The 23,552-nt window shown below is 37.0% G+C and overlaps 1 protein-coding gene across 1 annotated transcript in view; it reads left to right on the top strand.

Annotated features, from left to right (window-relative positions):
* Positions 1-15,115: 15,115 nt before the first annotated feature.
* The window catches only part of ANTXR2 (anthrax toxin receptor 2), a 140,155-nt gene continuing 131,718 nt past the window's right edge, over positions 15,116-23,552 (top strand). Inside the window, exons 1-3 of the mRNA XM_006907619.3 lie at positions 15,116-15,894; positions 16,496-16,567; positions 18,647-18,718. Of these exons, the coding sequence (XP_006907681.1) occupies positions 15,743-15,894; positions 16,496-16,567; positions 18,647-18,718 (296 nt within the window). The 5' untranslated portion in view covers positions 15,116-15,742. The remainder of the gene's footprint in view (positions 15,895-16,495; positions 16,568-18,646; positions 18,719-23,552) is intronic.

Consider the following 23,552-nt stretch of genomic DNA (forward strand, 5'->3'; position numbering starts at 1 on the left):
TCCCAAGGAGAAATCTGGAAGTTAACCCGTTGAACCAAAGATGTTCTGCTCTAGAAGATACCAGATACAGTTAAGAGTGGATATGGAGGGTAGATACCATAATGAAAATGGGGAAAATGTGAAAGTCTACATTCTGAAGAATAAGACTCTTAGAACTCCTTTCCATGGGACTCTTAACATTCACAATACTGGAGGCCAAGTTTATAACCCTTAGGCAGGAGGTTGTAGGATTCATCTCTGGGGAAATAGCCCATAAAAATGACCTACAGATATTGTCACTAATACAGCTCCTCTGGGAAGATAGGTGAAAGGAAATGTCTGCATGTGAGGCATAGGTATAGGGAGCTAAATATCATCTTTTATAGAATGTTGTCATCAGTGAAAAATCAAAATATGTCACAATAAATAGGTTATTTGTTATTACATGGTATTAGAAATATAGATAACACCGGAAGATGCTTCTAAAGTATTGGAAAATAGATTTACGTATTTTGCTCCTCCAATCAAAGATTAGAAATAGGTTAAGAAATTGAAAAAATTAAAAATAAAAATATAAAAACAGTTAATATAGTTCCATGAAGTCAAACATATCTGGATTCAAATTTCAACTTCTCCACCTATGAATTCTGTGAACTTGGTCATGCTGAAAATTTTCTGAACTTCAGTTCTGTATTTGGTAAATGAATAAAAATAAAGTACCAAGCACACAGTAAGCACTCATAAACAATATCTATATCTTAGGGTTATTTTGAATATTAAATTAGATTATATTTAAACACAATACTCAATAAAGCTCAACTAATACTATTATGACAATACTTTGTGAAAGAAGTGAAGAAAAATCAACTTAGAGTAAGGAGAGGAATAAAAAGTTGACTCTAAGTATACACAAATTCACAAACACACACAGAAACACGATATATAAATAGAAGGAAAGGTGAATGAGGGATAGGCACATTAGAACTTATACAGGACAGGTATATTTGTTCGTTATGCTTAAGTTAAAATAACCAGAATAAAGGAAACAATCTTGATTCCAGTAAGAAAAAAGTAGAGAGATAAAGTTCCTCAATAATCTTTTGTTGACTCACCTTAACTCCTTTTCTCACAAGGTGACATATAAATAAGTCCAAAGGATTTACAGAATATTTACAATGTGAAGGTACTAATTTTAATTATAAAATTATGTCATTATTGTATTTAATAAAAGTACTTTCACTTTTATTCTTTCACTTAATTTTTATAATCGTCCTGTAAAATAGGTAGGATAATACTTTATAGTTAGTTTTGTTAGGAGGTAAGAATTGAGGAATAGTGGTAAAAAGAAAAGGAAACTATAGAAGTTGCCTAAATATTATAACTATGGAAGCAAGATAGAGATAATTTTATTATAATAGGTACCTATTTTTATAATTCAGTGTGACAATTTATTAATTTTCAATGAGAAGTATAACTGCCAAATGAACCAAAATACTGATGTCACCTGGTTTGCACGCTCGCTCCCCTCTAAAAAACATTTCTATGGAAATTCAAATTGGTTGGTAGAAATGCAACCAGAGCACAGTTATGGGATGATCTTAATGGCTGATATCATCAAATTCTGACACATGACGTCCCCCAACACACTGTAAGTCTGTATTTGCCAAGCAACCAGAATGTCCACATTAGCTGGCCAAGTGACCTTCATCTCTGACAGAATTGTGTTCTTTGACTTACTTCATGCAGACCATCTGGCGACACTTACTCTTCAGCTATATTTCGGTACATTTGATTAGGTTTAAGTTTTCTCTTATATCAAGTCATACTTCAGGCATGCCCTCTTGATGAATTTTACATATTTCAAATTGTAATTTGAAAACTCCGTTTCTGTAGGGATTAAAAATGAGTAATGTATCCATATGGTTTTCTAATATTTTTATAAGTGCATTAAAAGAAAACTCAACAATTAACTAAAATGAACTCGAATTCATTTTAATAAGAATGAAGCTAAAGATGATAATCTATTGAATTAAACAAATATGGCATTAGAAGCATAGGTGCTAGTGTCAGAAAATAAATGCAGCCTGGGATATTCTTTATATTATATGTAGATTTAAGATACTATCAAACTCTTTTAATCACCATCCTTATGTTAGAAGCTTTGTTTGTCTTAGCAAATGAAATGTCACTTCAACAAAACCAAAAGAATTTTTAAAAAATACCCACATGCTTAGAAAGCAGAAAATAGCAAAATGTGGGAAAAAAAAGTCATTTTTGCAAGGAAAGGTCAGCAGAAACATATGGATTCCAAGTGAAATTAAAATAAGGTTTCTGTACAGACTAGATACTGTGGCAGATAACGGTGCCACAGGCCAGACAGAAGGTTGCCAAGGCCCCAGGCTGCTTTCTTACTTCTGCTCGGCTCAAGACTTTATGCAACATTATTTTGGTGATAACACTTGTTATACATCCTCTGGATCCTCAGATGCTAAATCATCCTGTAATAGACTTCATCCAGAAAACCTAAAGGCCAGCCATATTTCATCATTTCTTAAGTTTCAGTGATTATAAAACAGCCATCTGTACATGTCTGGAAGCATATTTTTATTTGGGTTATTACTTGATAATGTACAGACAATCCTATCTCCAATCCTCTCTAATGTGTCTATTTTTAAAAAGTCCATAGGAAATTTTAAAATGGCTGTATTTTAAAATTTGTATTTTATTTAGTTGAAATCTACAGACTTCTTTCATTCATATTAAATGGGGAGAGAATAAGTAATTACATAGAATGACAAAATTATGTTCATTAAAAAATATTTGACTACATTATATCATTGAATTATTTTTTAATTAAGCAAACTGCTCATGTGCTTAGAGTTGGAGATCACACAGAAGCAATATAGAAAACCCATTAAAGCACATTCTTTTACTTTTGTCTAATATTAATGTATTACCTATCAATTTTTATCTGTTAGATGCTTCTGTCACCAACTAGATTCAGAGTTGGGAGTGAGTTAGACACTTGAAAAGTAGCTTTGAAATTCAGCCCTAGCAGCACTTTTCCTTAATTACAGATCTTTGAGCCTACATGGTTAAAAGCGCTTGACTGTAAGCCACCTGCAGCAGATGCCTGGCATTCTGCCATTACACGTTTATTCTTTGACATTTAAGCGAATATGCAAATGCTGCTGGTCAGCTTGGAGATGGACTAGAAGGAAAGGTAATACGTTAAATATTTATCAGTAATGCATATATTAGTGTGAATTTTTTTTTTTTCAGATTGTTTTCTTTTTATGAGGAAAGCTTGACATTTCTTGTCTACAGCAAGAAATGCAAGAATGGTACTTTAACAGAAACAAGAGGGAGAGAAGTTGAGGTGGAGCATGGTAGAAAAAGGAATTAGGATTGGAAACTTAACAGAAATAAGAGGGAGAGAAGTTGAGGTGGAGCATGGTAGAAAAAGGAAGTAGGATTGGAAACTTGTAGGGAGTTGGAGAATGCTGTTTAGGGGTGAGCCATATCAATCCGATTCCCAGCAGAAAACAGATAGAAGACCCTCAAATTGGATAATCTAATGGAGAGGTGATTTATAAGGGATAGGGTTGAAATAGGAAGGAATAGATTCTAGAAGCAAAGAGCTGTGTAGAGAGGGCTGCTTGATTGAAGCTGTGCTCTTTCATGGGAAGACCCTGCAGAGCAAGAGCCAAGGCACAGTGGGAAAAAAACTGCTCTGGGCAGACATCAAAACTGAAGTTTGTCCTCCGCAATGTATTAGCTGAGCCTCGGGTTTCTCAATAAGAAGATATAACATCTTTTCCAGAAAGTAATTGTGAATATCAGATGATACCATTTATATGAAAGCTATAAACACAGAATCCCACAGAGAAAGGTCAGAAAAAAATGAATGTTTAATCTCAAAAAGATGCAAAATTTAAAAGCACAAGATGAGAGAAGATCTACTTCTTTACCTGAGACAGGTCCTAAGATAATACATAGAAGGTGTTAGTCTACATGTATGTGCTCACAGACAAATATTTCAGAGACACATGTGTATAAATATGAGATAAATTAAATCAGCAAAGTTAGGAAGAGAAGGGGACCAAGAGCAAATACAAAAAAAAATCCAAAACCTTTCCCCAAAACATTAAGATAAAGAATATTAAATATCTCTTTGCTAGTGGAGGTCTGACTAAAGAGAGTGAATAATACAGACACAATCATAGGGTCCATCACCCTCACATACTAAAGATGGAATAGTTTGTAGTTTTTTGCAAAGGGGTGATTGCAAATCTTTTGTCGTATTTCTTCAGAAATTTATGTTATACTAACATATACATTTTTAGTCTGTACTGTTAGCTTTCTTATTAAGCCACAGCAAGAAGACTTAAAAATACTATTTTTTTTTTGCTTAGTTTCCCTGTGGAACTAGCTTTCAGTTTAAATCCTAGCATATAGTAACATATAAAAAATGTCAATGCACTTTATCTCCTACAAGATGCTCTTGTAAGGAATGTTACTAGTTAAAAATTCTGCATTGGGGAAAAGAGAAATTATTTGTTTGATCTCATGAGTTTGGTATTGTGTTATGATATCATCTAACACTAATGCAGCTTAAAATTCTATGTGAAGTCCCTCTGTTTTGACTGTCAATTCAGGGTGGAAAACCATTTTGTTAGAAATGTCAAGGATATGATGAATGGTGAAAATAACATCTTTGTTAGCTTATTTTTTTTGACTGCCACATGATTCTTCTTGTACTATATCATGTATGAACAAAAAAGGCATTAATTCAAAGACCAGAAATTCAATGGCTTTTAAACTAATCACCTCAAGGTGCAATGAATTTATCTGCCATATCCTTTACATATTGATGTTTGTGCCTACTTTGCTCCCTTGGTTTATATTCAGTATTTGTGCTATAGAAAGGAAATCATTAATGAATACCTTTAAAGTGCAAATTTGTCAAGGTCAGAGTTTCAAAATCAGAAGCTTTTTTTGAACCATGCACTGCATTTTATTTCTCTTTAATAGTTGGGTAGATTATCAATCAAAATGTTGACTATAATTGTTAAAATTAATTTATAAAAGCCATTACCAGCCTTTTCTTGGTCTGACTGAGCTTCATGTGAGAGAAAAATCTTTTGGACAGAGAGGAGATGAGAATAATCCATATAAAGATGCAGATATTGCACTGTATAGAACTGTGGTATTCCGTAAAACTTGAATATAAATAGAATTTTTGTAAAGTGACTCTTGCTCCCTTGATGACTCCCTTTATGAAAGAGGGGCTATGCTTCTTGTGGAGAACACTTTTTGAGACATCTTCCTAGCGCCTCATCTTTAGCAAATGTCCTCTCACCACTATGGGTGGGGCCCCATTGGCTATGTTTTGGTTACATGTTCATGCATCTGAACTTGAGCTGCAATCGAAGGTGGATACTGGATCCAAACTAGATAAATACAACAAAATCTTCTTTCCTGGGAATTTGAAATTGGGACCTTGACTTTCCAGGTTAGACTCTAGTCACATCCGTAAGTTCTATTATAGTCTTCTCCTTAGTTTCCATGAGACACTCTAGATTAATGATGCTTCCTTTTGACTATACTTAGTTCACATTGGTATCTGTTCCTATAAACAAATTTACTTCTTTCTTGGGGTGAACCCTATGGATCAGATTGAGGACTTTGGCTTAGAAATGGCAGACTCACTATTGTCAAGACCTTCTGGGACCCTATTCCAACAATGAGAGTTCCTATGTGCTGTTTCCTCTGAGCCTTCCCACCCACAGTCTCATGCACAGCTGCTCAGTCTCCCACTTTTTTCCAGGCATAGCTTACCTCCAGACTACATGTATTTCTGTGAAATTCCCTTGCCTTTCCACCCTTAAGAGTGTCATTCTTCTGATTTACTGTTAAATTTACAGTTTTGAATCAATCTAAGCCTTAATATTTCATTGGACACAAGATAAAAAGCAATAAAATAATAGTAATTTTATCTATTTTGAAAACAGTTTTAAGTGCTCTCAGCTCCTTAGTATCTTGCCTCTCCAATTTGTCTTGCCACAGCACCTGATTATCCTTCTAAAAGCATAGCTCTGTTCAAACCCCTCTGCTGTTTAAAATATATTATTGTCTCCATTTTGTCTACTCAAAAATGTTCATACACTGAAAGGTTTTTATCTTTGGAAAACTTTTTTATTAAAGGCCAGATAGTAAATATTTTCAGCTTGTGGGCCATATGACTTCTGCCTCAACTACTCAATTGTGCTACTGTAGCACAAAAGTAGCCACAGTTAATATATAAGAAATGGGCATGGCTGTGTCCAGTAAAACTTTATTTACAAAACAGGTGGTAGGCAGCATTGATCTAAAGCTAACTACATATTGGATCTTACCCAACTCTGTCACTTTACTTTCTGCTTCATCTCTACATACTCAGGGCTCCACTGAAATTAAATTTCTTTCTGTGCCCATTAGGTACTCTGTACATTCACTACTCTACAAATGTACAGAGTGGGGCATAGACTATTGTTTCTCCAAGCATATTTTTATAAGCGGTTCCTTTAATATCAGCTTTAAAGTAATGTAGTCTTACTACTTGTTAAGAAGATGCTGACAGTATTCTAGAGAAAGCATAATGAAATATATGACTAAAATTCAATACTAGTACTATGATATGTGTAATACTATGAGACAGGTAAAGAAGGTAGTCAAAAGGTTGTGCCTGTTTTTAAAAACATGCTTGCTCTTCTACCCATCTTAAATAATGATGCCACCAGCTCTTACCCTCAGATATAGAAGCTAGTTATGCCTTTTCTTTCTGCAATTTTCTTCCTCTCATTTGTGATAATCTTAAAAGCAATACCAGTCTTTCAAGATGCATGTTAAATGATCTGACCTTTATTAACCCTGATCTCTCCAACTAGGAGTAATTTCTCCCTATTCTGGATTCCTGTGGCACGCCATCACATCATTTTAATGTTGGTATTCTGGTTATTTATTTATCTTAGTTTAATAACTAGAATATCTAACTACCCTATCTCTCTTCATAGACTCTGTGTATCCCAAAAAGCACACAGAACAGTGCTTTGCAGAGACCAGGCATTAAATGATTATTTGATTAATACATTTTTTAAATTTGTAAGAATGGATTTCTTCAAATTGAAGCTCCCTTTATTTGATGAAGAAACATTAACTGTATAAAGATCAAGGTCCAAAGCAAACCTCTGGTTTACTAATCTTTAAAAAATAGCCTCAGGCACTTGTGGTCCAGAGTTGCTGAACTTAAGTCAGTATTTTTGCTAGCTAAATTTGCTACATATGAAACCCATTGGCCATTTGGGGACTGACAACTTTCCTACTGCTCCTTTCAAAGAACTTCCCAAGAAAACTGGGGTAGATAATCTATGTGCCATATGTGCTGTTAAAATAAAGTTGGATATGCACTAATCAAGCGGTTTCCATGAGAAACGCTAGGCCTCCAAAATATGAAAAATCTTTTTAATTGTAGTACTTATGGTAGGCACTCCAAATAGCAAAATTACATTTCAAACTTTTTTTATCTCAAAAAATATAGTTTATACCAAAGCTTAAATATCGTGGAGCAGAAACACCGTGGCTGTTTAAAATATTATAAAACAAGTTTGAAACAAGTAAAAAAAAGTTTTCTCTTTTATGTTGTCTGCAGTCTTTAAATTAGTGCTTTGCTTAAAAGAGTTGATTTTTCTTTTTGGAGATGGTAGAAACATAGGTGTAGGGGGACCCTCTCCCACAGCAGATTGCAAGCCAGAAAGCAAGAATAGCCAGATCTGAATTCCCTTAGTTGGAAGGATTGGCTAAGGATATCCTAAGTTAGGTAGCATACCCAGGATAAGTCAGTCTTTTTGTTTCTTTTGAGAAAGGTTATAGATAAGGAGGAATTGAGATCAAATACAGTTGATTTCTAATGCACCCAGTGTTTAAAGGCAGCTGGTTGAAAACTGAAAGTATTTGTCAAAAAGACAATAGAGACAGAATGCTGTAAAACCTTTAAATGGTTATCTAAATTTGTTTCTATTATTATTTTCCAAGTATTATACATTACAACATATTGTAAAATAGATATTCCAATGATAATTTAAAATCTTCTAATTTATTCTATAGTGTAACCTCTTAGAAGTAGGTATAAATGTGTAATTTATTTGTTTAAAGTAATCTGGGAGTGGCAGATTGAAAGATTACTTATGTCCTTTGCAATTAATCAATTTTAGCTGTAACTTGTTTCGTCTCCCTTCTGAGTTACCTGTTTCTAGCTATAGTCTCTTTCATTCTTTGAATTTTGTTATTTAAAATTTCTACCTCTGTGTCCATAGTAGCTAAATAGATTTGTACTTGTCTTGCAATATTCTCAAAGAAGTAGATTGAATCTTTTTTTTTTAAATCTAATTTCTCTTTTTCCTCCAGGGGTATCTGAGTTTACTAAGGAGAGGAATAATAGCAAATGAGTGCAATGGATAATTTTAAAATTCACAATTTCTTATCTCTCTTCTTTCATTTATAACCTTTTATCATAATTATAAATGCCAACAAAATGATTAATTTAAGGTTCACAGAGATTGTAGAATGTTAGGATTCGTCAATGTCTTTGAAAACAGAATCTATTCTAGTCGCTTTAAAAGAAAGGGGTTTATTAAGGGGCATAAACACCTCACAGAGTCATTTGGATTGCTGAAGGAGAGTGAAGGCTGACTTTCAGGAACAACTCCCAAAGTACACTCCAGCACTGAGCTGCAAAGGAACTACCCTCTCTGCTGCAATCAGGGAGGGCATGAAGTACAAAGACATCTAATGAGCCCCAGCTGCTGCCTTCATACTGCCTCTGTCATGACCCCTACCAGTAAAAAGGACACCCCATGTCCCGCCTCTCTCCTTTTGTAATTCAGTTCTGAACAATGTCTGGCATGAGCATATATGAGTGGATTTAGATCATGAGGAAGCTTACCTGTAGGAGAGTCTAGGAAATGTCCATTTAAAGTGTTTTTCTAGCATGTAGAAAGACGTGTTAGTTGGATTAGTGTTGAGTATATCCACACAGCTACCACTTCAAGCAACTTTATTTTCTCTTTTCTTTGATTCCCACCTGTCCCCGAGCTGGGATGCTCATAAACAAGCAAAATGACTAGAATTTGAAAACTGGCTTATGAATCAAGTTGTGTCAATATGCATCAAGGACCTATGAGAAGAATAACCATTTTCTCATTTCCTTATGTGTAATTTCCTTCTCTGATGGGGAAACATGGCTCCTATAATCTATATTTACTTAATTTATCAACCCCCCTGTATGTAACCAATTTCTCATGAGCATTATTAGCCTTCCCACCACCAATGATTCCCTTAGCTGCAGGTGTTCTGACACTGTCGCCACCCTGCACCCTGACTCAGTCTCTGACACTCTGTACTTAGCTGCCATACTGCCTGGCAATTTCTGCAACCTATCTCCAGATTTTCTGTTACCCTCTAGGGGGAAATTGATCTCTGATGAAAAGCCTTCCATCCATTACTTGAGTTTCGATCTCCTACGCCCCGCTGCTCCTTGTCCTGAAGCTCCCCTTACCCTGCATGAGTTCAGCCCCACACCAGCCTGTGCACAATTCCTCTGCACACTGCTCTGCTCAGGCTCTTAATACCTGTACTGTGCTGCTCTGCTTGCTGCTCACTCATATTCCGCTGCAGACCCTCTTCTCTCCTCATTCATGCTGGCACCCTGCAATGGGCAAGCCCATTTTTGTTTGCGGACTCTGCTCCACGATGAGCTTCCCCACTGTACAGAAGTCTTTCTCCTCTTAATCTCAGAAACCACATATTGCTCAGTGCCACAACTACACACACACACACACACACACACACACGCACGCACACTATCCTCTTCACCTGGCTTGTTCTCTGACTCAAGTTGGGCCACTGCCCTCCTGTGTGGACATCTTCCTTACCCTTCTTGGGCTTCATTACTCCATGTCAACCTTCCTCTCCCTGCACCAGGAAGACACTCTCCAATCTGCTTCACCTCTGACACCCTGTGTTGGACTACTAAGCTCCTCTCCATCCTGACACCATGTGCTTGGCCCTACCTAGTGGCTTTTGACCTGAATTTTTCATTCAGGGAATGAAAGGGAAGAGAAATAGGAGACAGAGTTTGACATGTGAAACATGGTGTCAGGGAAATGGTACAAAATGAGGTAAGACCCAAAGGTGTAATTGTGTAAGTATATGAGTGACACAGTGACTACCCTGGTTTCTCTGGAGCATAGAGTACATGAAGGGACTTAATTTGTTAGTGGCGAGGAGAGCTAATTTGTAAAGCTGTGGAGGACCTTAAGTTGTAAACAAATGATATCTCATTGGCAGTTACAGGTAGGTGATTAATGTGCTTGGCTTTACAGTTACTGAAGTGTGTAGGAGGTGTGAGAAGACAGTATATATGAGAATAACTCCACTGAGAATTGAGAAACTGACCTGGACCAGGTCTGTGATAATGGGCCTGAGAGGAAGGGATGCACTTACAGGACTTTATCACTCCAGGATGCCATTCTGATCCTGACCTAGTTCATGATGGTGTGACATTGCACATGAGATATGACTTACATCAAGCAAGCTGCCAGGTGTCTTGGCTTTTGGTGGATATTCTAAATGCTGTGGTTGCATCACTAGATTCCTCCTTCAGGACTGGGGCACTCATTCCCATAGACAGGAGCTTTGCTACTGACAGCTCACCACTGAGTTCCTCCTCATAATTGCCCTAAGGCAAATGAAGCTGCCTTGCCCCAAGGTTATCTCCCTCTAAAGGGAGAGCCCACACTAAATGACTGGTCCATGAGGGGACACAAAGCCCTGGTCCCATTGCTGCAATCAAATCAGAACAACTGTGAATCAGAACTACCACTGGAGTCTGCTGAGGCCTCCTTAGCCATTGCACCACATCCACCTTTCCCTCTGACCATTCCTGCGTCTCTCACCCCTTGTGGTATTTGCCAGAGAGCATGGTCCAGTATACCTTCTGCATGCACAGCTGAGTCTCAGGTGTGTTTGGGGACTCTGGATTTAAAACATGTTCAATCCCAAATGCAGACGTTGGTAGTCATTCTTTGTCTTTGGTTGACATCTCTTGTTGTCATACACGGAGATATTAATTTAGAAGTCATTGCACTTTCCAAAAGCATTTTGTTCCCTCTCAGGAACTAGTTCAGACATTGGGGAAATCTAGCTCTTTAATGACTATACCTGATAAAAGTTTAAATAAGCTTTGTCACCTACAGGTTTACTAAAGATTTATTTGCTTCCTCCGTGTCACTGTAGATATCATATAATGAATCATTCCATATGTAATGTGAATATGAATCACATCCAGTATGGTACTTAACTTCCAGGAGAGTCATGTTTGTCATTGTGAATGTCATATAAAGATATCTACTTGTAAATAATATAGATTATGTGATTTTTTTTTTACACATAAAGGACACATTTTTCTCATTTTATTTTCCTGTTTATTGTTGTTGTTTATTTGCCCCTCTTGTTTGTTGTTTGTTGGGGTAGGGAAGAGATAGAAATAAATTAATATTAGAATGTTGGTAAGGTGAACTCCTGAGAGGAGAGGGTATGATATTTCTGCTTAGAACATTACCAGATACATAGTTGGTAGCGATAAATATTTGTTAAATAAAAGTTATTAAAGAAATAATTAAATAAAAATGAACAAGAAATTTATAGGTGGTCTGCAGCTCAAAGAGAGAGACAGTGATAGAGGGCCTAGTGAACATCTTTAGTCATCAGGTGTCACCCTCAAGCTATTCTAACTGGGATTAAAATAGTTTTGAATTTAGTGGTGTATTTTATGCAATGAGGTGATAAATTCTAACATAGAATTTAGAGTTTGGTTTGATACAAAGAATTTTCAAAGAGTAAGGGCTTGTATGGATTGTGAGGCAAAATACTTCAGCAGAAATCTAGATAATTTGATAAAGACAAATATTTTAGATTTATTTATCTAAATAATTCAGTCTGGTCCCTCTCTCTCTCCTTCTCTATCCCCCCGCCCCCACCACCTCTCTCTCTCTGCTCAAAAACCTCCATTCCCTATCCCATTCATGATTTAAAATTGAAAGTTAAACAGAGTTCCAGAATGTCTGTCATGGTGCTATAATAAGTTTGAAACCTTACCTGACTAGGGTCCAGGAATCACAGTTCCATAGTCTTCTCACTTGATAGAGGAGAAGAGAAAGTATTATTGTTATTGCTCCTTCTTCATGGCTTGCTGAGAGTTCCAAGTCGGCCTTCATTATTGCTTGGAAATCTGGTAACCAACAGCCTTCTTTGCCAGGTACTATCCCAGGGACTGCCCCAGTTGTAGCACTGAAAGTCCCCTGTCCCTGGACACCTCTCGTCTGGGGCAAATCAGGACCTTTGTTTGCCCAATAATTAATGACTTCCCCACTGAATTTTATTACATGAAAGTGATTCTGATAATTGTATGACTATTGATTAATTATTGGTCTGTGCTAAGTAAGGTCATTTCCCTGCTTTGCTGAGGATATATATGAGCCAGGAAGTAAAATGAAAAGAGTTACAGAACTGGGCTGAATTAATTACACAAATGAACAAACAAAAGAATGGTGATATGCTTTAGTATGTTAATCACCTTTACTGGCCTTATCAGGAAAGAAGAATTGAGTGGGAGGACTGAGGAGGGCCTGGGAATTTTGAGGAAGTACAAATTTTAAGTTCAAAGTATTCTGCTTTAGTTTGGGCCTATGACAAGAAAGTTTCTTAGATCAGTTTATGGAGGTCCAGCAGATAAACAGACAATGAGTCAAGAAGCTAGAAGAAAAGGCAGTCAAAGAATGTGAGTTTAAAATACTTCATGAGGATATAGTACATGGTTAGCATCACATTTCATATTTTTTCACTTTCTGTCTCCTGCTAACTTGAAACCAGTTGTCATTACAGATTTTTTCCCCAGATTTTATTCAGTCATATACTGGTAAGGTATTAATTGCTAAAGGTATATATCTTTGATTCTGTCTTGATTAAAACTAAAGTTGAAAATGAAGACCAGTTTTAGCCAACAATAAGTGATAAAAACCTTGAAAAGAAACTTTAACAAGCTTTTTCGATACAAGTTTCCTGGAAATGTCAGTCTGTTTCAGCTTCGTTATAAGAAGTCAAGGAGATTAACATATCCATGGTTGGGCCCAAACGTGAAATGAGAGGTGGCAGCACATCCTCGGAGTCCTAATGGCTGCAGAAAATCAGAATTTCAGAACCTCAAGTAAAGATGAAGCTGAGGAGGACAGAATTAGGACGATTTTCATATAGCCATCCCTCTCCTTGGACTTTCTTCTAGAGCTCAGTTTCTTTCAGTTCTAATGAAAGGTCAAGCAGCCAGTTGCCCCATCAGTACCTTTCCTACCCCACCAGGTGGATCCAGAGGATGAGATCGGAATTTCCATCTCCAAGGGGCAGATATTTCCAAACTGAGGATCATTTGTATTTATTGAAGCTCTCGTCCATTCATTTCTCTCAGCTTAGCCTCTATAGGGATAATAGTCCAAGGTACCATTTTATTGTGCCCTGCTCTCCCTGCTTTCATTGTCGCTGTCTCTAAGTCCATTGTATTGTATCAGCCCGAATGATCTTTGAAAAACATAGATCATATCACTTTATCCCCTACCCCACCCTCAGTGTTAAACTCTATTGGGCTCCTATTACACTTAATATGAAAGATCTGATTTTTTTTTTTATCACAGTTTATAAAGCAGCACATAATGTAGCCCTGCTAACCCCTCTTCATCTTACCCATGAAGCTCCAGCTACTCTGCTTTTCCTTCTGTTTCTTGACTATGCTAAGTTGATGCTTTATGGAGACTTGCAGGAGCCAGGAATGTTTCTTCTTTTAGCTCTTGGAATAGCTGCCTTCTTTTTGTTAGTCATCTCTTCAGTCATTCTCTATCATATTAGCATATTTTAAACCTCTGCAATCCACCTTCTAATATGGGCATTTATTTATTAAGTTTTGTCTGTTTTTCCTCCTCAACCAGACTACAAGCTTCATGAAAGCAGTGACTTGTCATCTTGTTCTGTACATTAACTGTAAGTCCTAGACCAGTGCCTGATAGATAGTTGATACTTAATAAATTTTTGTTAAAGCGAATGGTTTCTATCCTCAAAATGCTTATAAATCTGGTTGTATATCAAAGATAAGGTAAATGAAAAGTTATATACATATGACAAGAGATTAAAAAGCAATACGTGATTAAGTACTATGTGAACTTTTTATCATAAAGCATTGATTTAGTGAAAAGACAAAGGAGGAGGTGACACCTCATATTACTGTTAATGATCCTAAATTCTAAAAGCCAATTTAGAGATTGTAAGTTCTAAAAACCAGTTTTAACAAAGGGAAGGTAGAAGTCATGGGGAGAGAGGAAGGGAATGGGAGGAGTGTGGAATGAGTACTTCCAGAATGTGAGTGCATGCAAACTCCAGCTCCTTCACAAGTCTGGCATGGGTGGCCTAGTTTGCTCAGAGACGAAGTTCTTAATATCTGGATCTTGGGATGAATGACAGTGAAATGAAATATTCGGAAGTAAAATTTTCCACTCCTAAAGAGTTTTGTGCGCACCTTCTCCCCCCACCTTTTCTTGGCTTGGTGAAATGAAAGTACAAAGTAGCTTTATAATAGAAAAAGAGGAAGTTGCCTTCCTAGGTAGCAGTTTCAAAGTAAAAAACTGTGTGCTTGTGGTAGTGAGGGTGGGGTTGAGTGAGGAGACCATCGCCTCCCTTGAAATTGCTAGTTTTCAATCTCCCAGCCACACAGAGGACTGTTCTGCACAGCTGCTGAAATAAGCCAGCCCTGCAGTATCTATGGGTATGTTTAGTTTCTACAGGACATTTGTTTTGCTAAAGTCCTTCTCTCCTTTCCAAAATTTGGCAAGCGTTAGTCATTTTCAGCTCAGGCACGAACCCACAATTGTGCGTGTGTGGCTTGCAGGCTTCAGATCAGGCCCCGCCCTCGCCCTCAGGCGCACACTGACACACTTAGATGAGACTTGGCCAGATCGCGCTTTTGGCTTTAGTTGGAGTGGCTTGTCCGAACCACTAGCCCAGGGCCCGCTCAGCCTCCTCCCCTAAAGAGGACCGCCCGGCTGCGTTGTGCCAGAGCAGAGCACAAGGAAGAAAGTTTGGAGTGCAGAGGGGAGTTGGATCGCCGGAGGAAGGGAACCAGAAGACAGGGACTTCCACTCCAAGTTTGTGCTGCCGTCGCCGCGACCCGGAGGCGCCCGCCCCGCAGCGCGCCGCAGCAGCCAGACTTCAGCCCACCCAGAGAAATGGGACTCTCGGTCCGGGTCCGAGGCAGGCGCTAGACGCTGGGCCAGAGGCGGGGGAGGAACTTCTCTTGAGAGCTGTCGCCGTGGGCCCTCATTGTCTGCAGGAACTCTCCGGAATCCGGAGGGGAAGGACTGGATCGCTCTTCCACTGGGATTCGTCAGGAGTTCCGGCGGCAGCTGAAGCAGTCGGTTGCAGAGTCTCCCTTTGTCCTCCTAGGACCTCCCTCCTTCCATTTCTCCCTCCGTCAGTTAGTGGGTTCCGCTGCCCCAGGCGCCAGCGACCTAGTTGCTCGCTGTCTCCCACCCCAGGATCCCTGGTAACTCCTACCACCGTAGTGTCCTCACTGAGTCGAGCCGAGGGGGCTGCGAGCAGGACGGAATCGCAGGCCCCTGGCCGCAGGATGGTGGCGGGACTGTCCCTGGCCCACAGTCCCGGGAGCTGGCTGGTCCCGGGGCTGTGGCTGCTGGCGCTCTGCGGTCCTGGGGGGCTGCTGAGAGCCCAGGAGCAGCCCTCCTGCAGAGGAGCCTTTGATCTCTACTTCGTCCTGGACAAGTGAGTGCTAGAGGGAGGTCCAGGGTCTTCTGGTGTGGGTGGCATTGGATGAACTGTGGCTGGGGAAGAAGCTGAAATGTGTGTGCGCCCTGGGGAGGGGTGTGTTAGAAACCCTTTGATGGGTGCCCTGTTGCAGTCTCCGTGCGGAGGGCAAGTGCTTTCGGATCTGTGGCGGCCTGAAAGAGTCGGGGTGATAGGACCCTGGAGCTGCTAGATTCTGAGGGGAGATGAGGTAGTCACTGCTTGCCAGTCAAGGGGCCTTTCGGAAATGGAAATGGAACCCAGACAGGACTCTTCCTCGGCCTCTCTGTCCTTACTCTGCTGCACTGGCTAAAGTTTGCCTGGTCTTATACTAGGAAAAGCCAAGGGTTAGCGTACCCAGCGTGGTTTGCATTTCCGGCGTAGGAAGGCTGTGTTTAAAGAGCTGGGATCCTACTCCAAACAGTTAGCAGGCAGGTGTTCCTGAAGTTGGGTTGACTTTCTTGATTCTTGTAGCACCTAAGTTTCAGCTAGTGATATTGTTACTTTGCTTTTAGAAGAGGCCAGTTTACCTCAATGTAAATGTTTGTTTTTTTCTGATATGTTCAATTTCATTTTTCAGGTCTGGGAGTGTGGCAAATAACTGGATTGAAATTTACAATTTTGTCCAGCAACTTACAGAGAGATTTGTGAGGTATTTCTCCCACTTTACTTTTCTAGGCAGGGGAGTTAGAGGAGGAGGGAAGTAGACCAAAATGTAGGGTTATCCCTTTTTTGAAACCTTTTGCAGGAAAAGCCTTTACTGAAATGTCGATTATTAAGTTCCTCAAGATCGTTATTACACATAAGTAGTTATTAGGACAGTCTTCAGTTGTTGAGTGCTTATTTCATCTGGATCTCCAAAACTTGGCCCAGGCTATGAGGAAGCATCTTCAAATACTATTCTAAATGTATTTTCCTTTCTGAATTTTCATCTGTGTTGAATTTCAGTTATGCTTCCTCATAACTTATCACATTAAAATATTTTTATGCTAACAGTATCCATAATATATTTTCCTTTCCACACAATCCTTAGCACTGTAGAGGTCCTCATTAACAACAACAACAACAAAAAAAACCAAAAAAAAACAAGTGTTGGTAAACTTCGAATGAACATGTGTTAATAACCCACTACTAGAAAAGGCATTTGTGTATATGTTTAAAGAAATGACTTGTGTTTACACAATGCGTGGGTGTGTGGCTGGTTTAAAATTTAACTGTTCTTTATATGCAATAAACCTTACTAAGAAAGACTAGTTTCTTCTCCTATAAAAAGCATAGCTGCTATGAAATCCAGCTGACTCTCTTATTTAGAGGTAACTAGGAATTAGTGGCATTCCTATTTAAAAATAGCCCCAGGACACCAGGCTTTTGAGGCTTTTTTCCCTCTCCTTTTTCTTAAAAAAATAAAATAAAATGCAATGAGTAAATACAAGTTTATCAAGATAATGGAAAGGACATGAAAACGAGCTGTATCATTAAATATTGCTTCTTTCAGTCTTGTTAGCCCAAATGTTTTCTGTAAAACAGGCTTGGATGATCAAAACATTTTGAAAGTCATGTTGCAAGTAACTTCAACAATCTGTAGAGGCCTAGGCAATCCTTGCTTTCAGTTATTGGCAGCAGTAAACTCATCCCTATAAAAATGTATGCTTGTCCATGTTCAATCATCAGTCTCCTGTTTAAGAAGCCAAGTATAACATTTATTTCTGAATAGAATCTAAGGTAAAACTGTCTAAGAAATAAAAATAAGGCCCTATATCCTTCAATGTCAAAGGCAGAAGAGACAGTTGTTTATAAATTTTCTAATTCAAGAGTATCACATAGATTCTGATTGAAAGCAATGAATCATTACGATATAGCATTTTAAAGAAGTGAGGCTCTTATTTATTTGGTCTGGTTTGCAAGTTGGAATTCTGTCATACCCAGTTCTCTGGCTCAAGGTTACTTCCTTGGTTACTAACAGTATATTGTAGTAAGTAAATAAAGGGTGACTACTGAAGAGAATTACTTTCAAAGTTTGTATGAGCCTTTGAGATCATTTTCATCTTCAGTTTATAAATGTTAGTTTCATATCTTCAGTTTCAATTCTTAGTAATGGTTGTAAAGAGTGTCTTAGAAATAAGAACCATTCTGTGAGATAAATGCTTAAAGCTTAGAAGATGTAGCTAACTGGGGCAATTGTTGACGATCAGAACTATGACGTTAGAGACTTAGAAAATTGAAAATGCTTACTTAAAATGGGATTTGTTAGTCTCTTTCACATTGTCCATGGCACTCCTTAAGTATCCTTACTTCAGAATAACTTTTCTGTGAACTCATGTCATCATTATGGTAATTAAATCAAACTGACTGCTCTCCAGCCTAAATATTGCTAACAGTAATCACTCTGAAGGGTCTGGCCTCCTTTAAAAAGATGAGGAAGAACATCTAGCATTTTCTACAAAAGAATTTTTTTGCATTAGCCTAGAATTTATCTTTCTAGTTAGACTCCTCCTAAAAGGTCCAATGAGTCATGGAGGAGTGCTTGGGTGTTAGAAGCACTGACTAAATCCAAAGTGACTTATGCAGTAATGTTAAGCAGAGTTAGTGTATCTACTTAGGGAGTTCCATTTAAAAGGAGCCTGGATCATTCAGTGAGACATATTTTAAATGAGACTCCCTAGCTATACGTTTGTATTGTATCAATCTTTCTTTTAAAAATGTTTTAACTGCCTCTCTTCTTATTTTGCAGCCCTCAAATGAGATTATCTTTCATTGTGTTTTCTTCTCAAGCGACCATTATTTTGCCATTAACTGGAGACAGGTTAGTGCATTATCATTTCACTGCAAGCTTTTAGTACAGACTAATCTTAAAAGAATGATTGATATTCCAAGTGGCGATTCAGGCCTCTCAGTGGAATCAAGCAAATGCACAGACAATTCAGTTCTCTTCACTAATAGAGGGGAAAGGAGGTATGAGTAATACAAAATAACAGATAATCTGAAAATCAATATCATTCATATTGGTTGTGGAATGCACAATGAAACCCAAAACTCTGCCTTAGTTTTATATTCACTACTTCCTACCTTTCTCCTGTTACTGTAAGTAGTTCTATAGCTTTCTTGTTTAGATGTAATATATTAATGAACTAGGAATTTGAAGAACATTAGGCAGGAGAAAGATATGGATCTATTTGGATAGTTAACTAGATTCAGCAGACATCCTGGATTTCCAGTCTTACTCTGAGGTCCACTGATGCTAAATATATTTACCTTTAAGAAGAAACTTGTTTTCTGTTATACCATATATATATATATATGTATTATATATATATAATATATATGTAATCAACATATATAATACGCATACGCACACATATATCACATCTTTTATAAGATATATATTTTTTGTAAAAGGTGCAGCTTTTTCCAAGCCAATGTCATTGTATTTCATATGATCATTTCTATGTCGTTCGAACCCATTGTGGCAAGTAGGAAGTAGTCATTGCCATATTTCAAAGAATGGCTGCTTTCCATGGGGTCAGTTTTGTTTACTAGACTCTGAGTTCCATAGTGGAAGGGAGATTTTCTTCTTCATTTTTATATCTACATCATTTAATGCAAAGTATGCAAGATAGTTCTTGCTCAGTTCTTGTAAAATTAATGAATGGGTTAGCATCATTTCAAAATCAAATTTCTCCAAACTGTAGTTTTACCAGGGGAGGTTGGTATACTTTGTTTTGCATAATATGTGGATTTCTCAAAAGTTATGTGTGAATACAGTTTTTTTAATAAATTGATTTTTTTTTCTTTAAAAATGTCAAGAAAACATAATATTTAAACGGACTCAGGGAGAGAACTTATATAAACTTTTAATTTATTTGTGCTTGAAGTATTACTTTTCCTGGACAGGAAATCTCTCTATTGGTGGGGAGTCAAGCTTACAACCTCAGTCTTCTTATTGATGACTTCCCTTCCATTCTTTCTTATGTGCACCTGGATTTCTTCAAGGGCCAGAACAATAATATTGCCTTATAACCCATATAAAACAGTGTGCTTGCCTTAATGAAAATAAATTTTCTCTACTGCCCAAGTAAATTTACGAAGAGATGGATTTGGATCTAGCCTATCCATTAGGAGAAAAAGGAAAAATGTTAACGTTTATGGAGTGAAAATATAGAGAAAAGCACTTAGCATAATGACAAACACATAGTAGACTCTCAGTAATTATCACCTGCATATGCTGTGCCAGTTTCTCTGTTAGACACTTTACATGTGGGTCTTCCAGCACTTTGAAGATGAAGTGTAGTCGCTGATTGACAAGATTAACATTGCTTAGAGATGCACATAAAAAGTTTAAATTGTTAATCTAAATTAGAGATTCTTTCTTTATCATTGATTGAATCTAACAGGGGAGAGATTGGACTTGGGTAACAAGGCTTCCATTTCAAGAGGCAGCATAATATTGCTGTTAAGAGTCACCGAATCAATTTACTAGCCAAATGGTCATGGACAAGTTACTTAACCTCTTTATGCTTCTGTTTTTTCCATCTATATAATGATGATGATTATGATAACAATCAAAAGATTGATAATAATGATGATGATGATGATAACAATCATAAGATTGTTGTTAAGAACTGAAGTCAACGAATGTGGAAAATGTAGGATAGAGTCTGACACATATGTATTCAAGAAATGAAAGCCTTGTTATGATTAGCTGGAGCAAGGGAATGTGTAGTATTTTAATGGTTAGGGGAATATTGTGCTTATATAAAGAGATTATGGTCCTGCTTGAAAGGATTTATAATATTCCAGGTAGAATTTTAATAATGCTATTTGCAACTTATTTATACATAGTTTGCACACCTGTCTTTAAATAGAAATTCATGCAGTTTTAATGAATTGCTCAATTTGTGGCACGTTAAATTAGTTTGGGGTGGCAGAAAGTTCACTAAGAAGATTTGAGCTAAAGTTCCAGTTTTACCATTTACTGATTTAGAGAGCTGGGTCAAATCATCTACTCAGCATGGTGGGGTTTTTTTTTTTTTCTATATACTGCAGATATAAACTACGAGGTTTTCTTAAGAGAAATGTTATAAAGATCAGAAAAAGACAATGCATAGAATGTTGTATATCACAGAATAGTCTCCATTAGAGGATATTGTTTTTTGTACCTCATTGTTCTTTTACTAATTTTATTTAATTAAATGTGTAACTTCTCAAATTTCTCAGTCCTCTATATTTGGGTATAGAGTCACTTTTCATCCATTATACATTTTCAAGTGTGTAGAAACAGTTTGCATATTTAGATGAAAGATAATTGTTAACAAATGTTTCCACAAGTATCATGGATCTTTGTTTCAAAGCCTAGAAATTGGAATTCCACATATCAATTTTCTCGATGTCACATATCACAGTGACAAGTAGATCTGAGTACATGAGACACTCAAAGGTTGAGTGCAGTAGGTTTCACAATTTTGGTTGTATTACTTGTAATTCTTCAATACCTTGGTAAATGTGAGAAGTACCTCTTTCTTGTTTCTCAGAATGTTGCTAAATATTTTCAGTAGAGATGAAGCAAGATTAGAAGGCAGTAAGTACTTATGTGTCTTCTGTTAGGGTTTTAGCATAATGTCTGGTACTATGTAAATGCACAAATAGAATAATAAACACAGCAAGAAATGATCAGTTATACATTTTATACACTCATCATTTAAAAACTTTATTTTTAAAAAATATTTTAATTTAAAACACTCCCTTCTTTTCTCTTGTCTTTATGATTTTTAATCTCCACATATCTGTTAATCCCTTCTTCCACCTACCTACCTGCTTGCCTCCCTTATATAGAATGTACTGAGCATTGAGGCTCTAGCGGTAATACAAATACATACAATCTAGTATGTATGAATATAAGGGGCTGTATTATAGGATCAGCAAAAAAGAAGGGACTGAATGTTGATTCAATAATGAAATATCTAGACTTTCAATATTAGAGAATTTGAATCGGACTAATTTTAAAGGATATTTTTTATTATGTTGCATAATTGGGGATAATGAATTATGCTCAGTTCTGTTCAATATTATCTTAATGATATAAAAGTGATTTAGTTGAGATCATTTAGTGAACAATTATTATGTTCTAGGCAATGTGCAAAATGCTTTTCATCCATTACCTCACTTAATCCTCAGATCAACTCCATGTAACACATAATATTATTATCTCAACTTTACAAATGAGGAAACTGAAGCTAAGAAAGGTAATGTAGCTTGTCCAAGGACATGCTTAATAATAAGTGGTGAGCAGTATATTAGCCAGAATTGTCTCTTAATGTAAAGTAGATCATGCCACTTTCATGCTTAATACAATCTAGTGGCTTAGAATAGAAAGCACACGTCTCCCAATGGCCTAAAAATCCTACCTAATTGCCTCACCCAATTATCTCCTACAACATCGAATGTCACAGGCTAGCCCACTAGCCTTCCGAACAGGCTGAATGTGTTTCCACATTAGGAATTTTGTTCTTTCTCGGCTTCAGATCTTGCCCTGGCTAGCTCATTCCTGTCATTTAAGCCTCATCCCACATGTCAATTTCTCTGAGAGACCTTGCTTGGCCATCAAGTCTAAAAGAAACCCTGCTCCTCCACCCCAGTAATTTCTCATAATACTCTGTTTGGTTATCACTTTTTGAAATTGTTCTATTAGTCAATTTATTTTTATCTCCATGACCCTAATGTAAGCTGCAGGAGAGCACAGAGGTCTTCTTTGTCTTGTTCACCCATATGTTTAACACCTAGAAAGAACAGAGCCTGGCACACAGTAAATGCTCAATAAATAGTCATTGAATGAATGATTGAGTTTTGAGTCTAGAAATTGAGTTATTAACTTTTATAATATATTCTCTTTGAGAAATGATAAATGAGGACATATTTGCTAATTTTCTCATTACTATTCTTATAGAACAATTATAAGCATTTACAACTTTCTTTTTAATATACTTGTCCCAAAGTTGAAAAAGTCATGTAATTGTTTGATCTGAACACAATTATCAATTACTTAGGAAAAAAATATTCCTTAGGCAAACTGGTAGGAAATTAAAGAGAAGCCTTTTGATTACATTTAGATAATATACACTATTCTATTATTTGAAAGACTTTCTTCTAATTCCTTATAATCTGAATTAAAAAGTTACTTGTGATAAAATACCCCTTTTAAGAGTTGATAAGGAAAATTTGGTAGTATCTGTAAAAATTTAGAAAGTTTGTATCAACAATTCTACTTTTGGGGACTATATGCTACTGAAATACTAGCATCAATGTGCAAAGATATGCATGTGCAAAATTAGATACTTCATCATTGTTCATAATAGTGAAAAACTGTATTCAATCTAGATGCTCATCAACCAATGGTACAATAATTAAATTAGGGTATATACATAGAATAAGATAGTATGCAATCATTAAAAGAATGGGAAAATCCATATATATTGATATGAAAATATGTCTAAGATGTATTGATTGAGAAAAGAAAGTTGCAGAAACTCTCTGTTAAGTATGACCTTTTTTAAAAAAAATATAAACAAAAAGTCTTTAATTGTTTTTATGGTCTGTGTTTCTGTGTGTCTGTATGTGTGTGTGTGTGTGTGTGTGTGTGTGTG

This window comes from Pteropus alecto, unplaced genomic scaffold (assembly GCF_000325575.1).
Source record: "Pteropus alecto unplaced genomic scaffold, ASM32557v1 scaffold161, whole genome shotgun sequence".
Classification (NCBI taxonomy): Eukaryota; Metazoa; Chordata; class Mammalia; order Chiroptera; family Pteropodidae; genus Pteropus; species Pteropus alecto.